This window comes from Phyllopteryx taeniolatus, chromosome 7, assembly GCF_024500385.1.
Source record: "Phyllopteryx taeniolatus isolate TA_2022b chromosome 7, UOR_Ptae_1.2, whole genome shotgun sequence".
Taxonomy (NCBI): Eukaryota; Metazoa; Chordata; class Actinopteri; order Syngnathiformes; family Syngnathidae; genus Phyllopteryx; species Phyllopteryx taeniolatus.
Window position 1 is genome coordinate 8,576,988 of NC_084508.1, and position 15,080 is coordinate 8,592,067.

General features: G+C 43.5%; 2 protein-coding genes across 3 annotated transcripts; one reads left to right on the forward strand and one right to left on the reverse strand.

Annotated features, from left to right (window-relative positions):
• Positions 1-476: 476 nt before the first annotated feature.
• On the forward strand, positions 477-8,532 carry slc35d1a (solute carrier family 35 member D1a). Its single transcript, XM_061778818.1, has 12 exons — positions 477-973; positions 1,137-1,170; positions 1,301-1,387; positions 1,475-1,542; positions 1,630-1,701; positions 1,784-1,852; positions 3,553-3,655; positions 4,828-4,920; positions 5,167-5,234; positions 6,391-6,469; positions 7,057-7,139; positions 7,698-8,532. Exons 1-12 carry the CDS (start codon positions 864-866, stop codon positions 7,801-7,803), a joined length of 972 nt encoding a protein of 323 aa, XP_061634802.1. The 5' UTR covers positions 477-863; the 3' UTR covers positions 7,804-8,532.
• Positions 8,533-9,186: 654 nt separating this feature from the next.
• si:ch211-121a2.4 (transmembrane protein 205) lies at positions 9,187-14,969 on the reverse strand. 2 transcript variants are annotated; one of them, XM_061778829.1, is made up of 4 exons: positions 14,834-14,969; positions 14,134-14,332; positions 12,930-13,093; positions 9,187-12,184 (listed from the first exon to the last, which is right to left on the reverse strand). In XM_061778829.1, the coding sequence occupies exons 2-4, from the start codon at positions 14,231-14,233 to the stop codon at positions 11,882-11,884; spliced, it is 567 nt and encodes a 188-aa protein (XP_061634813.1). In that variant the 5' UTR covers positions 14,234-14,332; positions 14,834-14,969; the 3' UTR covers positions 9,187-11,881. The 2 variants fall into 2 exon arrangements, with proteins under 2 accessions (XP_061634813.1, XP_061634812.1); XM_061778828.1 differs by having other exon boundaries at positions 14,779-14,934.
• Positions 14,970-15,080: the final 111 nt, after the last annotated feature.

The following is a 15,080-nucleotide window of genomic DNA, read 5'->3' on the forward strand; positions in this document are numbered from 1 at the left end:
GGATGGGCAACAAATGTGGTTGCACATTTGTTGTCGTTATTACATTTCGGTTTAGTATGCTCAAAGAAATTGCTTTGTGCCACGCCAGTGTTTTTGTCTCCATCTAGTGGAGGTGCATGTAAAAAGAAATGTAACAACAGGGTGAACAAAAACAGCCCTTTGTAATATATTGAGCGGCATAAATGGGGCTTTGGTGTCATTTTCAAATGACATAAAGGATTTGATTTCACTCCTAATAATCTTTGGCATAATATGACACATACACACGTATAGGAGCCTACGTGATTAGGCCAAAATCAGGAAGTAATGTTCCCATGCCACATTAAGTTGATTAAAATCTGGTTAGACCCCGTGTTTTACCTCTTAAACGCTCATATGCAAGTATAAAACTGTGGTCACTCCTAATTCTGAACGCTAGATACACATAGAAAGTGTCTGATTAATTTACGTGGCTGCCAGTTTGGGCGGAAGTCATGTTATGAAGCCTACTTTGTGATTGGATGTTGAGATCACACGTGCGCTCAAACCAGGAAGTGCTTTTCCTAAAGCTTCATAGTTTGGGCGAAATCATGTATTCCAACGCAAGAGCCTGTAAAAACGCGCCATTTTCCCCATTTTAAACGGTCATTTCTCGAGGTAAACCCTCATTTAAAAAAAAAAACTGTGAACGCCTTTGTGAGATTTTATGCGTAACGTACGGATAAAACGGTTAATTTATGCGTTACCGAGAGTACCGGTAAAGTTGGGGCGGAAGTCAAGAAGGTGCGCGCGCACGAGCGCGAGCGCGAGCGAGCCGACGCCAGGCGGCGACCGAATGGCACCTGAGCCGACGGTCCACAGTGCGGAATGACAGCTCGTCGGAGATGGCGGACAAACCTCCGACGGTGTTCTCCAAGCTGTTCGCCGCCGGCTTTTACGCACTCAGCTCCTTCCTCATCGTGGTGGTGAACAAGAGCGTGCTCAGCAACTACAGGTAGGCCAGCGGAGCTCGAGAACTCGAGCTAAGTTGTTAGCCAAGTTAGCTGAAGGCAACTTGGGGGGGTCTCGCTGTTGAAATAGTCGCCCTTCCACTCTCACGCGCTGCGCGTTGAGCACACTTTCAAACTGACTTAAGTCCCCCATCTTGGCGTTTTTAGGTTCCCCTCGTCGATATGCGTCGGGATTGGGCAAGTGAGTTTCGCAACCGTTGCTTCTAAACACATGATTCATTGTCTTCTAACTGAGATGCAGCTGTTTTTTTTCTTTTTTTCCCTCTTTTTCTCTCTCTTCTTTGGGAACATGCGCGTGTGTGGGCGCGCAGATGTTCGCCACGGTGGTTGTCCTGTGGGTGGGCAAGGCTGCAAAGGTGATCGCCTTCCCAGACTTGGACGAGAAAGTACCTCGCAAGGTGAGCCCACCTGTACAGTGTTCTATATTATTTGGACGATTTATTTTGCACTCCTAGTGAACATGCACTCTCTTGTTTTTCCTCTAGATATTTCCTCTACCTCTCCTTTATGTGGGCAATCAAATAACTGGTCTATGTGGAACCAAAAGGCTCAAGTAAGTTCTTGTATTAGTGGCGAGATGGAGGTTAATTGGACTCTCTACTTTTTGTTGTTGTTGATAAATGTGCTCTGTCCCCACCAGCTTGCCTATGTTTACGGTACTCAGGAGGTTCTCCATCTTGTTCACAATGTTGGCCGAGGGATTCCTGCTCAAGTAATTCCTGCTTTCTTTTTCTTCCAACTCAACTATAAAGTGGCGATTGGGTTTCATGTGGCATCTGTTCTCATTTCCACAGGAAGAAATTCTCCAGGTCAGTCCAGCTGACGGTATTTACGATGATACTCGGGGCCTTTATCGCTGCAAGGTACTTTTTCTTTTCTTTTCTCTTTTATTACCCCCCCCCCCCCCCACCCCCTCCCCCAGTGCATCCAGATGTCCTGGTTGTTGTTCACACGTGAATGACCCTCATTTACAGAACTCGCCCTGCCCTGATATGCCTCGAACTACATGATTTGTATTTAATACAGCAGTGATTCTTCAAAGTGCGGTAAATGTGGGCATGGGCCGGTTACCGGTTTCAAAAGTGAAGGATATCGTCGCTGTTGGACAGAAGCCATACATTTACAAATCTGGTCGATTTCATGTTTTTTTTTTTTTCACAAACCTGCACTTTTGGTCTGTCCCAACGTCATCCGCTGACTATTCTGAATTCGTGACTTTGCGAAAAGGAATGTAGCCGATCAAGAAGCCACCTGTCACCTGTCTGAGGAAAAAGGAAGCAGTTGTAAATAAAAATAGAAATGTGACAAGGTTTCCCGAAAAGTGACTGTTCAAATGTTGAGTCTGGTGGGAATGGCCACTTCCACCTGAGTACAACACACCACGGATTTTGAAAATTGGATGGTTGGGTTCTGAAGAATGTAGTTTTTTTTTTTTTTTTTTTTGTGTCTGGATAAAGTTTTTTTTTTTTTTTGTGTGATATCATCTATAGAAAATATGGTCAAAAAATTCCTCCAAATGAAAGTAGAACAACATAACCTCATTATTTCTCATCCGTCCATCCATTTTCTGTCGCGCTTCTCCTCACGCGGGTCGCGGGCGTGCCGGAGCCTCTCCCAGCTGTCATCGGGCAGGAGGCGGGGTGCGCCCTCAACTGGTTGCCAGCCAATCGCAGGGCACATAGAAACAAACAACCATTCGCGCTCACAGTCATGCCGACGGGCAATTTCGAGTCTCCAATGAATGCATGTTTTTGGGGATGTGGGAGGAAACCGTAGTGCCTGGAGAAAACCCACGCAGGCACGGGGAGAACATGCAAACTCCACACAGGCGGGGACGGGGATTGAACCCGGGTCCTCAGAACTGTGAGGCTGATTCTCTAACCAGTCGGCCACCGTGCCGCCCCATTATTTCTCAACGTACTGTATCTCCTCAACCTGTTCTCCGATTGATACCCGTACGTGTACGTGGTTTCCGTTGAGTGGTACGTATAAGAATCACTGCCTCATCACAGTTCAGTTGTACTTTCAATATATTTGTATTTAATCCTGAAGAACTGTTTGTTTGTCAACGTGTATTCACATACAGTTTTTGACTTTTATGTGCAATGCATTCTATTCGAATCAATATTCAATTCCATTTGTTCACAGCCTTCTATATCCTGGCTGACTCTTCCCACCCTTTATGAAACCATCAAGTGGTTTACTTAATTTATGATGGACCCACCCTAAATGCGGCACGTTTACGTCATATTTAATGCTCTGTGCTTTCGCTGTCGTTGAGATTTACAGTGTTTGTTTTTCAGCGGTTTGTTTGTTGAGACGCGTGCGCGACAGTGTCGATTTGTATTTCGATGATGTCGACCTACGGTTAAGACCGTGTGTCGCGCGCTTGCATTTTCACGCAACAATGCGGCAACCGAAACCGGCGTCCGATGTGACGTATAAAATACTCGCCGGACAATCGGTTTCAACGCTACGGGGCGGGAGAAGTCGAGTGTAAAACCTCACACGACAATATCCGAATGAAAGACGCTAAAACCACGTCCACCTCATTTCTTCACAGCGCAGACATGTCCTTTGACCTGCAAGGCTACGTCTTCATCCTCCTCAACGACGTGCTCACCGCGGCCAACGGCGCGTACGTCAAGCAGAAATTGGACGCCAAGGTACGTGGCGGCGAGTGCCTGTGAATAGCAGACATTGTTGGGAGAGGGGGAAGGGGAGTGTTTTTTTTTGGGGGGGGGGGGGGGGCGTTGGGCGCAGAGAACCCGACCTATTTACTGTTTCACATTTATGACTGACAAAGTGATTTTTGTACAAATATATCCTGTAGCTGGACTTTACTGCTGCGCTAGTGTTTCATATTAAAAGACTTTGGTTCCTTCTGCCTTGCGTGCCAATTTGTTACACCAACAAAAGGATTAGTGAAAAAAGACATTAAGAAATAGATACTAATAATAGTAAAGAAAAAACTGGGACAAAAAAACAACTGAGTAGTGAGGCAAAAATATGACCACCAAAAAATAAGTGACACACCTTACAAAAATCTGACAACAAATGATAAAACCATTACACACAAATGCACGAAAAATAAAAAGGTGTCCAAAATGTATTATACACTGCGTTACTAAAAAAAAGACAAAGGTATGCTCAAACTTGGACAAAAAAATGGACAACTGTGCTAAAAATATATTTTTTTAAATCGGGCGCAGCCAGATTTAAAAACAATGTGACAAATGTACAAAAATTGTAGTGTGGCACATTTGAACTTATTTAAAAATCCTGGTTGCTTTGCGAGTGTTCCCCTGCTGCCATAAATAACAGAAATCGGCGAGTAATTGATGCCCCGCAAAAAGGTTTATAAATGCCTATAGATGCCGCAAGATCGTCTAAATTAAGCTCCTCGACTCACGTCAACATACTGTAGTTCCTTAGCACTAAGATGCCATGAGGTGGCGCCAAAGCATCTTTTTTGGCTGGCTAAAAACTCACCCCTGCTGCCATCACCATGTCCAATAGAAAAGTATCATGTTGGCGCCATCTTGTGGCATCTCGACGCTAAATAACTACGTTGACGTGAGTTGAGGTCTTTCAAGTGTTGCTGTGCTGCCATCTTGTGGCATCGATGGGCAATTATAAACTGTCCCTTGTCCCTGAGCCTCGCAAATAGCGGGGACACTGTACTTTTGTTGCTTTGGCCAGGGCACAAACACGGCGAATTTGTGAATGGCAAATCCTGACTGCGGGGGTGTTCGCCGTACTGCGTTAGCATAAGTAAGCGGTAAAGTACGGTTCTTTCCGACTGGCGTACAAATGAACTCTCGTCTGTGTTTCACAGGAGCTGGGCAAATATGGATTGCTGTATTATAACGCGTTATTTATGATCCTCCCCACTTTGGTGCTGGCTCTCGCGACCGGAGACATGCAGAAGGTAAGCAAGAGTGAAACGCCGCGACGTCCACTCCCTGAATGGAGTGGCGTGCTCGTATGTGTGCGCTGAGTGAGAGCGCTCTCTTGTTAATGTCCAAGAGCTGCTGCTGCTGCTGCTGCTGCTTTTCCTGTGCGAGGCCCCGGGAGTCAGAACGGAACAAAGCTGCCATTATGTACCGCTAATCAAGTCAGGCTACTTCCTAGTTTACAAGTTTTGTTTGTTTGTTTGTTTTCCCCCTGTGATCAGGCCATGGACTATGACGGCTGGTCAGACGTGTTCTTCCTCATACAGTTCTTCATGTCCTGCATTATGGGGTAAGAAGATGGCGGCTATGTGACGTGCGTGTCTCCCGGGGGGGTTGAATGACTTCAGATTTGTTATTTTTTTTATTTTTGGGTAGTCTACACTAAGGTGGTGATAGTCAACTCGGCGGCGACTAATCGATGACATTATTGCTATTTTTTTCCAGTTGTCAACCAGCTGTCCGTGCAGATACTTGCCAATCCGTCTCCAAACACTCAGCCCGCCCCTGACTTTCTCATCCAATCACATTCAGGCACCTTCACGGTTCGGAACTTGGAAAACTCGAACAGCGATCCACGTAACCCAACTGCAGGGTCGCAACTCGCAACTACACTTTTTATTTATTTTTGTACTTTTTTTAATCAACAACTCATCGATTATCAAAAGAATTGACGACTATTTTGATAATCGTTTAAAGCCATTGTTTAACTTAAAAAAATGTCCACATCCTCAGAATTTCAGCCTCTTAACAGTAAATATTCTCAGATTTCTGTAGTCCTCCATGAAAGTAGACTGACTATTCAAAGTAAGACATTTGCAAATATTTGCTTTTACTTTAGAAAAGAATGATCAACATCTTAGCCTGTTTTCTGACATGTTATGGAACAAACCAGTAATTGAATCAGAATCAGTTATTTGTGCGTTTTGAAATTGTCCTGTTTTTTAATAAAGGCCCGGAAACGTAATATTTTTCTCAACTGATTCATCGATTAATTGAAAAAATAATGGAAGAATTACTCGTGTATTGAAATAATCATTAGTTTTGCATCCCTAATTAATCCTTTTTAAAAAATGGTCTAATGTTCGAGTTGTATTTACGTACAGCGCTTTGTTGCAACTGCGGTTGTTGTTAAAAGTGCTCTATAAATCAAATTGAGTTGAGTTTAAAAACATGCTTGCGAATTCTGTATGGTAGCGACTGCAGTTGCTCCGTGCATTGTTGCTAATATGTTCCGACTGTCTGTGCCTCCTCACTTGTTGCTTTCCGTGAGGCGTCCGTTGTTAACGCCAAAACGCGTGAATGGCTATTGGTCACCTCCAAGCTCAAACCGTCATCGCGGCGCGGTTCAACCCCTCGTGTCCACACACTGCGACGGATGTTATCGCGCTATTTCGTGTCAAGTCGTGAGCGGTGTGACGACGCGGCTGATTTGTGTCTGTGCGCAGGTTTGTCCTCATGTACTCCATCGTGTTGTGTACGCAGTACAACTCTGCACTGACCACCACCATCGTGGGCTGCATCAAGGTGAGCGGCAATACGAGGAATTGGTCTTCCCTCGCTATACCGCAGTTTACCTATTGCGGATTCAGTGTATCGCAGAGTTTATTTCATGTTTCTATTGTGCATAATCCGCCATAAAACACATATTACAAGGAACAATGTACATAGTGTACAGCACTGCTGCACATATGTTTGAGAGTTTAATAGGTTTAAGACGATAGTCAATTCACACTGAAGCTAGTAGCCGCGTCGGCACTTATCAACAGTTAGCATTTTTGTTGTCGTTTTGTCATTTGTTAATGTTTACCTTATTTTTACACTTTGACAATTTAAGATTACAACTTGCCAGTTGAGACGCATTGTTTCACCTTAATCTCGACAGTGGTTGACTTGTTTATACTGAATAGTGTTACTATCGAACACTTACCTTCTTTTTACGTGTGGCTGTTAAGAATGCCAACACATTTCAGTTTTGATGGGGACAGCATCATGTCAAAATACATAGAAAGGAATTCACATTATTTCCAATGGGAAAATGTGTTTTTGAAATCCAAAGCAGTTGAGGTTCCGCTGTCAAGGGAAAAACTAAAGTCTTCCCCACCACTTTGCAGAATGTCCTGGTGACGTACATTGGAATGCTGTTCATCGGAGACTACATCTTCTCCTGGACCAACTTCATTGGGTTGAACATCAGGTATGCGATATTTTGCCCTTAAACACGTGCCAATTTTTATCATGTTAACCGATTCTTTAAATGTGTGACATGACAAAGGAGTGTACCTAAAAGAGAAGCTAGGCTAACTGTTAGCTTATCTAGTATTTACCCCTGATCATTTTTACTGTGGCGAATGACTTGTAAGACGCGTTCTAAAAACAACACAAGCAGTTGCTCCGCTATTTGTCCGGCCTACGCGGCAGCTTCAGCGAGCTTCTCAATTGGCCATCGTCACATCACAATCCGAGTCTGCGGATCAGCCCGATTTGGTGTCGACATTCGGATTTGCTCTCAGGTTTAACATTTACAACTGTCGGTCCTGACAGTTTTCAGGGCAGATCGGGGAGGAAAAATCCCTGTAAATTGTCCCACACCCGAGGATAATCAATCGCTCAGGATGATAATTAAATTTAGAAACTGGGAAAAATGCTCAGATTGGGCCCTATTATCGGTACGCGTGTACCCAGCTTAACTTGATATACCACGCAAGGCTTTTTAAATCAAAGTGTTAACTTCTGCATCACTTTGTACCGGCAGCATCGCAGCCAGCTTGGTGTATTCCTACATTACGCTGCGAGAGGAGCAGCCCAGCAAGGCCAGTGAAAGCACCAAAATGGACATCAAGGGCAAGGTGGTTGTATGACACTGGATTCGCTTTAATCTCATCATGTACATGGTTTTTTTGTTTTATTTATGTCTGAGGAGGAACTGATGGTTGAAAATCATCATTGGGATACACAGTTACGCAAAGTCTGTTACAATATTTAAAAAAAAAAAAAAAAAAAGATGGTAGTGTTTGTATTTTAAAGTTATGAGAAGGGAAAAATATTGATGGAACTTCATAGACATTTTACAGGAGACACACGCAATAGAGCCAGCTGTTACTTTCTGACCTTTTAGCTGTTTACGAGGAATGTAACATGGATGCCTTCAATGTCATGTCATTTTCTGTGCACTCTTAAGTCTATTCCCTTATTTTTGCACATGCACTGTTACAACATTGGGAGAGGGTTGAAAAAGAGCAGTTTACCTTTAGCTTGGTCAGTGCTACAAAATGTGTGTGTGTGTGTGTGTGTGTGGTGGGCTCTTTTGCAGTTATTATTACACACCTTAGTGCACTTTTATGAGTGGCCCACCTCACCACCTTTTACATGAATTGAGATTTTTGTACTTTGTGGGTTACCTTAAAGTTTTTAAAGTTTAGTACGAGCATTTTATGTTTTTTCTCACTTTATTTTGGCTTAAAATGTATTTGATTCAAAATGGGACTTTATAACTGAAGCACCGAGATGTATTTTTTACAATGCTTTCCAATCTTGCAACATTTGTTCCTGTCATCAAATTAAAAGATGAGCCAATTGCTCTTTTTACAGCTTGCTGTGCTTTGAGTCTCATTGAGTTAATTGGAGGTGCAATAATTGATTATAAATATTAATCAAATATTTGGATAATCAATTAATCATTTAGAGCCATTGTCTAATTTGAAATTTCATGCTCTAAAACAGTAAATATTCTCAGACTTCTGTAGTCGTCCATGAAAGCAGACTTTGACGTTTAATCAACGTAAGACAGCACATCTTTTTACTTTGGAAAGTTTTGCCTATTTTCTGATGTTACGCACAAAACCAGTACCTAAATCATAATTCATGGGGGGAAAAAATGGTTTCACCAGTTACAAAAATAAGCATTATTTGCAGCCATAGTATGAATTACCTGTAGTTGATCCTGAAGCAGCTGTCGAAGTGTTTATCGAACGAGTAGCCTTTGGTAATAATTACCACAATAGCTCTGTTTCAAAAAGTTGGTGAGTACATCAAACCTGCTCATGTGATATTGCTTCATTATTCATACGATACCAAATCAACGATAATCAGTTCATGAACAGTAACTGGGGGGAGGGGGATATTTAGCAATAAACTTGAATGCAAAATAATTAATCGGCTAAATCTCTAGTCTACTTGATTCTAAAAATATTGCATAGCTGCAGGCCTATTTAAAATGATCACGATAAGCTTTTTTTGGACAGTTTGCTTTTGTTTTTTTTAATAAACAACCAACATACAAGTACAAATGACACCAAGGAACGATTTCATTTTTCCAAAGTCAGTCTCTACTGTAGATTACTGTACATAATATATACTGTCCACCAAATATATGAAGTCCCTTATACTTCCAAAGTGAAGTCAAGTTTCTTAACTTGTTTTCCTGAGCATTACAGGCCAGATAAAGTGAAGTTGAACATGATTTAAATCCACAAGAAGACTGTCCAAGGACAAACTTCTCTTTTATGTTCATACTAAAAGCATCAAAACCTCACACATCCACAAAAAATACAATTGAGATGAAAAGAAAGACATTTGCATTGTATTTGCTTTTTTTTTTTTTTTCTTTTAACAACCTTCACCTAATAAATTCTGCTGTGACTTTCCCACCATTCACTGCACATGCTGACTTGTCATCTGAGCGAGTGCAAAGCACAATTTGTGGGCACTGATAGAACCTATGACAAGGCTTCACATTTATCGAATGCAGTCAACTGTTACAAATCATTCCTACCATCATGATAACCATTCCACAAAAAAGGATCAAACCAGCTCACTGTGTACAGTGGAACCTCCAAATCTGAACGTCCCTAAAGTGGTAAAAAAACATTTTTTGGGGGGGGGGGGGTTAACAGTAAGCCTCAAAAGTCGACCAACCATCATCATGTGTGATGTCACGTGTTTAGCTCTTTTGTGTCACCTGCGATGGGCAGTGATGGCAAAGTGTGATGATTACCACAAGAACCGCGAATTGACTTTGTGATGTCGTGTAATCAGTAAACACGTCTTTGAATATGTCACATAAGAATCTTGGATGAATTCCCCGCGTTTTACTTTAGCTTCTGTATTTTTGTGTTTGGAGTACTGGTGACGTGTAATGACGACTACAGAACGGAAAATGGAACTTATACTGTGTAAAGCGGTGCGTTTGTCTCCGTCCCGGCTGCTCGGTGGAATACGGCTGGAGCATCGACAGGTCAGCATGAAGCAAAGCAGAAAACGCGACAAACGGGAATACGAACCAAAAAGCCAGCACCGATTAAGGTTCGTGTGAAGAGAGTCACCTCCCAGGCACACAAAATTAACAGTGAGTATGCAATTTAATTTTTACACTCACATGAGAGTCCGTCCAATTTTCTGTTGCTGATTCGGGGCAAAAGGCGGGCGGGGTGCACCCTGGACATTCACACCACTGGTGCCCTCGTAACTCTTCAATTAATCTAAGAATTCCTCATCACACGCTATCAAAGATGGAGAGGTTTTGTGATACAATAATTCAGTTATGTTTACAAAATGTTACATTGACTTCAAACTTGGCCTGTTACAGTTAATAGAGGTTTTATGATGCCAAGAGATAGGAAAATTGCAATTGTGTTTGGCGTTTATCAACAGCAGAAACCTTAGCCGGGCAAGAAAAAAAGAAACTTGCCAAAGGCTGTCAGTTCCGCCTAAACGGGCGGAGCAGGACTAAGCGTCTGAGCGGCATGCATTCCTTCCAACAACTCTCTGAAGTTTATCTTTTTAACAAGATAAACAGGTTCGCACAAAGGTCAGACACAAGGCTGCCTGAAATGTTCCAATTTTGAAGTAATAATGATGAACCGCCATTGTCAACTTCCACGTAGTTGTAATTTTTGAAAAAAAAAATGTCTTATAGGAAATGTCACGTAAATTAAAGACAAAATTTGTGGCCACCATACATCGTAAAACTGGTTTTAACAGTTGAAGTTAATGTTTAAAGCACCATTTCAACATTGTTAACAAAATGATTTGACTAGTGTATAATGAAACTAAGATGAAGTAAAAACTTCTCACCCTTTGAAGGTCCAGGTACATCCCAATAAAATTGAATATATTTATATGGCTGTGATTAGCTGGAAAATGCAACAGGGACAGAGCCTGAAGCCTCACACAGTTCCACTACAAATTTGAGAACAATCAATCACATCTACCAATAAGCATCTGCAGGCTTCTGTTGCACAATTTATTTAGGTGTGTCATCTCAATAAATTAAGAACAAATATATTGTAATTTGGTAAATAAGAATAAATATAGGCGGCACGTTGGGCGACTGGTTAGAGCGTCTGCCTCACAGTTCTGAGGACCGGGGTTCAATCCCCGGGCCCGCCTGTGTGGGGTTTGCATGTTCTCCCCATGCCTGCGTGGGTTTTCTCCCAAAAACACGTGTGGTAAGTTAATTGACAACTCTTAAATTGCCCGTAGGTGTGAATGTGAGTGGGAAAGGTTGTTTGTTTGTTTGTATGTGCCCTGTGATCGGCTGGCAAGCAGTTCAGGGTGTATCCGCCTGCTGCCCGATGATAGCTGGGATAGGCTCCAGCACGCCCGCGACCCTGGTGAGGAGAAGCGGCTCAGAAAACGGATGGAATAAATATGCGACATTTATCGAGATGTACCTGTAATGAGAGAGCAGACGTAGTGTCATTTTATACGATTATTACACGTTTCTTCTTTGCCATCACCTATACTCTTATGTGGCGGCCGCACAAAGCGAATTTCCCAGGAACATTTTGGTTGACATCTCAAATTGACCAAGACTCAAGCTTGTCGCGATTCCCTAAAACAAGTGAACAAATAAGGCACGGAGAGAAAAGGAGGTATTAAATAGATAACTTACAGCTTCCTTACGGGGAAAAAAACTAAAACGAAAAAAAAACCGTATCACAGCGTGCGGAGGTTTTCGGCCATGTAGCTGAGGCTGCAGAAGTTGCAGGCCACGCAGCACACGTTGCAGAGCGACGACAGCAGCCGGTAGAGCCGCAGGCGCCCGCTCAGGTGGCGGTACTTGGCGTCCGTCTCGCGCAGCTTGGCGTAGGCCTCGCGGTTGGACGACAGGCCGATGTCCTGGCCCAGACCGCACGCCTGCTCCACCAGGTGCATGTCGGCCATCAGCTCCGACGTCATCTGGCCGAACCACTGGGCGTTGACCGCTGCCACCGTCACCGACACGAAGAAGATGAAGATCTGTCGGGTGAGAAGTCAATTGTCAATTTTAAAAGGACTGTTGTGTGCTTGTCTCTGTCGCATGTTAACGCAGACACCCCCTTGAGTGGCTTGGCCCGTGGCTGTGATACGTCAGTGCATCAGCCATCTTGGATGTGACATATCTGCCCCTTAAGCGTAAACTAATGCGTGTAAAGAAACTGAACTTCATAAAGCTACAAAACTAAACAATGAAATTACACTTCACTTTCAGTGTCCACTAGCTTAATGCAAAATGCCATAGACAGCTAACGAATAGCATTATATGGCAATATCATAACACTTTAAGCAACGGATATATGAACACAAACTGTGAATCAACACGTACACAGACAATATAACAGTACTCGCAGACATATTCTTTATCCTCTGCAATAAACCACCAATGTTACTGCAGCTTACTGAGTCACTTAGAAACTCTTCATTCATTTGCGCCTTTAAGACTATTATACTGCCCTCCGGTGGCCACAGCGTCAACACCTGAAGGAGCACAAGGGCTTGAACAGATGAATGGGTTTAACACTCATTTCAATGGGGAAAGATGATTTGAGATATTTATTTATTGTTTCGTTTCACCAGGTAAGGCAATTTTGAAGTTTCTCATTTACCATGCTGACCGGGAGGCAGTTTCGGTACCTTCACCAGTCGCAGCACTTTTGCCACACATATCAAGGTGGTGTCTATACGGTATGATGTGAATGTTGGAGTAGACTGCGCAAAAACCCACTTGGAATGCCTCTCGCTCATTCAGCATGTCGCTGGGATGGTACACGGCGAAGATTGTGAGGTTGAAGAAGGCGCAGGCCGAGCCCAGGTGAAGGTAGAAGGGGACCAGGCGGCTCTGAATGAAGCCGTACGTGTGTCTGTTCAGGTGGTTGTCCATCACGAAGCCTGCTTACGAAAACAACACGTGCTCAGCAAGTTACGTCTCGCACGGGGTCCTTAAACTTTGTGGGTCCAGCGACCCCTTATAGGGGTGACATTTTTTCCTAGACCCCAACGTAATCCTTACAACACCAATTAAACATAAAATTTTAGGCGACGTAATGTCGCAATCGTAAAAGAAATTTTCATTGGCCAAAAGCTAAGGTAGGGAGGAGTATTTTGTTGCACTATTTTAAAGGATAAAACATAACGCCTATGATTTTGCAGACCCACAAGCTGCGGCTCGCTTTGAGAACCACCGACGTATCGGATACGTGCCCCGTGTTAATAAGTTAACGAATCCCTCAAGCGAGGCATGAAGTAAAGTTGCTTTGACATCCAACTTGACAGATAACCTTTGCCCCACTTTCCCCGTGTAGTCATGAAAAGTGTCATAATTCACAAACAATCCAGGACACGCCCCGAGCCTCAGCTGCCACATCAAAAGAAAGTCCTCTGAATACATTGAATGAATGAGGAAGTGAAACACAGTCGCTCGTGCTGTCTTGATTATATTCTAATAGTGTTTTTTTTGGGGGGGGGGGGAATATACATTTATTTTAGGTCGACCGCTTGACCTCATAAAACCTCAGTTGTGTGAGCAGGAAAGTAAAAACTTGTTTTGCATTTTCGAAGGGCTTCAATGAGTAGCAGACATTTTTCACCACATTATCACACAAAAACATTGGCCCAAAACGCAATTTAAAAAAAAAAAAATCAATTTCTCCGTCATCCGATCTTCAAAATTTGTCGGTGCGTTGTATTCAGGTTGAAGTGGCCATTCCATCCGATTCCGGGTCGCAAATTTTCCACTGCGACGCTCAATCGCTCGGTGCGCGACGAAGTCCTGCAACTGTGATTTTTTTTCGCATCGTATTCCTACTCAATTGACCTGCCGCGCAACTAGTTTCGACGACTAGTTTTGCTGCTATTCGAAATCTGAACGGGGTCACAACGTCACAGGTGTTAACAGCCAATGAAGAATGCCGTGTGTTTGTGTCACCAACTTGAAATGAAGGTGACCCAAATCTGCATTCCCCAGTAGGTGGAGAGCAGAAGCAGCTGGGCCAGCTTGACGGCGAATGTGGGCTCCTGGTCGGTGGCCATGCTCCCAATGCTCGCTGCCGTGGCCTCCCTGCTGGGGGTGTCCGAATCTTGACAGAAGTTTCTGGAAATGCCGGCCTGTCAAGCCCTTGAGCCGCAGAGCTGTTTGGAAAGACGTGACACTGGTCAAAGTGAAACTGTGACACACCCAAACTATTTGTTCTCGCCGTGTCAGATAGAAATCACAAAATTAAGGTCTGAGCTAACAACCGGCGCTAACCTCCGCGCGGTTGTCAAGGAAACTGCATTTGACAGGCGCTCACTCGCCAACTGTTTAGCATAGCACGGCTAACCACTGCTAGCAAGAGAAACTTCGGTAGAGTTTAAAACTACACAACGGTGTCACATTACGCTTCCATATACGAGCGGAGCTTCGTGTACGACCAAGGCGAGCGTAAATGTCACGTTTGCCGAGTGAAGCTCGACTGTCAAAACTTTGCTAGCAACAACTCAACACGCACACGAACAGCAAACACTTGACGCAACACTTTTTTTTTTTTTTTTTTTTTTTTAAAGTTGATAATATGTGAGCGAGTACGAGGACTAACCGTGCGGAGGGCGACTTGAGCTGAGAGAACACCTGGAAGGAGGAACCGTAAATACCTTGAAAAACGTCAGAGGGAAAGGTTCCGCCACAACAACAACAAAACTGGTTCCACCGAGTTGCGAGCCAACAGTGAAGTTGAACAGCAACGCAACACGACGGTTTTGCCACTTGCCATGACAAATGCTTGAATATGTGGGAGGCGACACCGGCAAAGGGGCTGTCATCCGCCACACGCAGGCAAAATTCCTTTTTTGCCATGTCGTAACACGCTCCCAAAAAAAAAAAACGCACACAAAAACTCGC

Excerpts from the sequence above, each read along its gene's own strand:
- slc35d1a (XM_061778818.1), top strand. The coding sequence starts at position 864 with ATGGCGGACAAACCTCCGACGGTGTTCTCCAAGCTGTTCGCCGCCGGC. Across the intron at positions 3,656-4,827 it reads AGCAGAAATTGGACGCCAAG|GAGCTGGGCAAATATGGATT; the intron begins GTACGTGGCGGC and ends TGTGTTTCACAG. Across the intron at positions 7,140-7,697 it reads TTCATTGGGTTGAACATCAG|CATCGCAGCCAGCTTGGTGT; the intron begins GTATGCGATATT and ends TTGTACCGGCAG.
- si:ch211-121a2.4 (XM_061778829.1), bottom strand. The coding sequence starts at position 14,233 with ATGGCCACCGACCAGGAGCCCACATTCGCCGTCAAGCTGGCCCAGCTG. Across the intron at positions 13,094-14,133 it reads TTGGGTCACCTTCATTTCAA|GCTTCGTGATGGACAACCAC; the intron begins GTTGGTGACACA and ends TTTCGTAAGCAG. Across the intron at positions 12,185-12,929 it reads ATGAGCGAGAGGCATTCCAA|ATCTTCATCTTCTTCGTGTC; the intron begins GTGGGTTTTTGC and ends CTCACCCGACAG.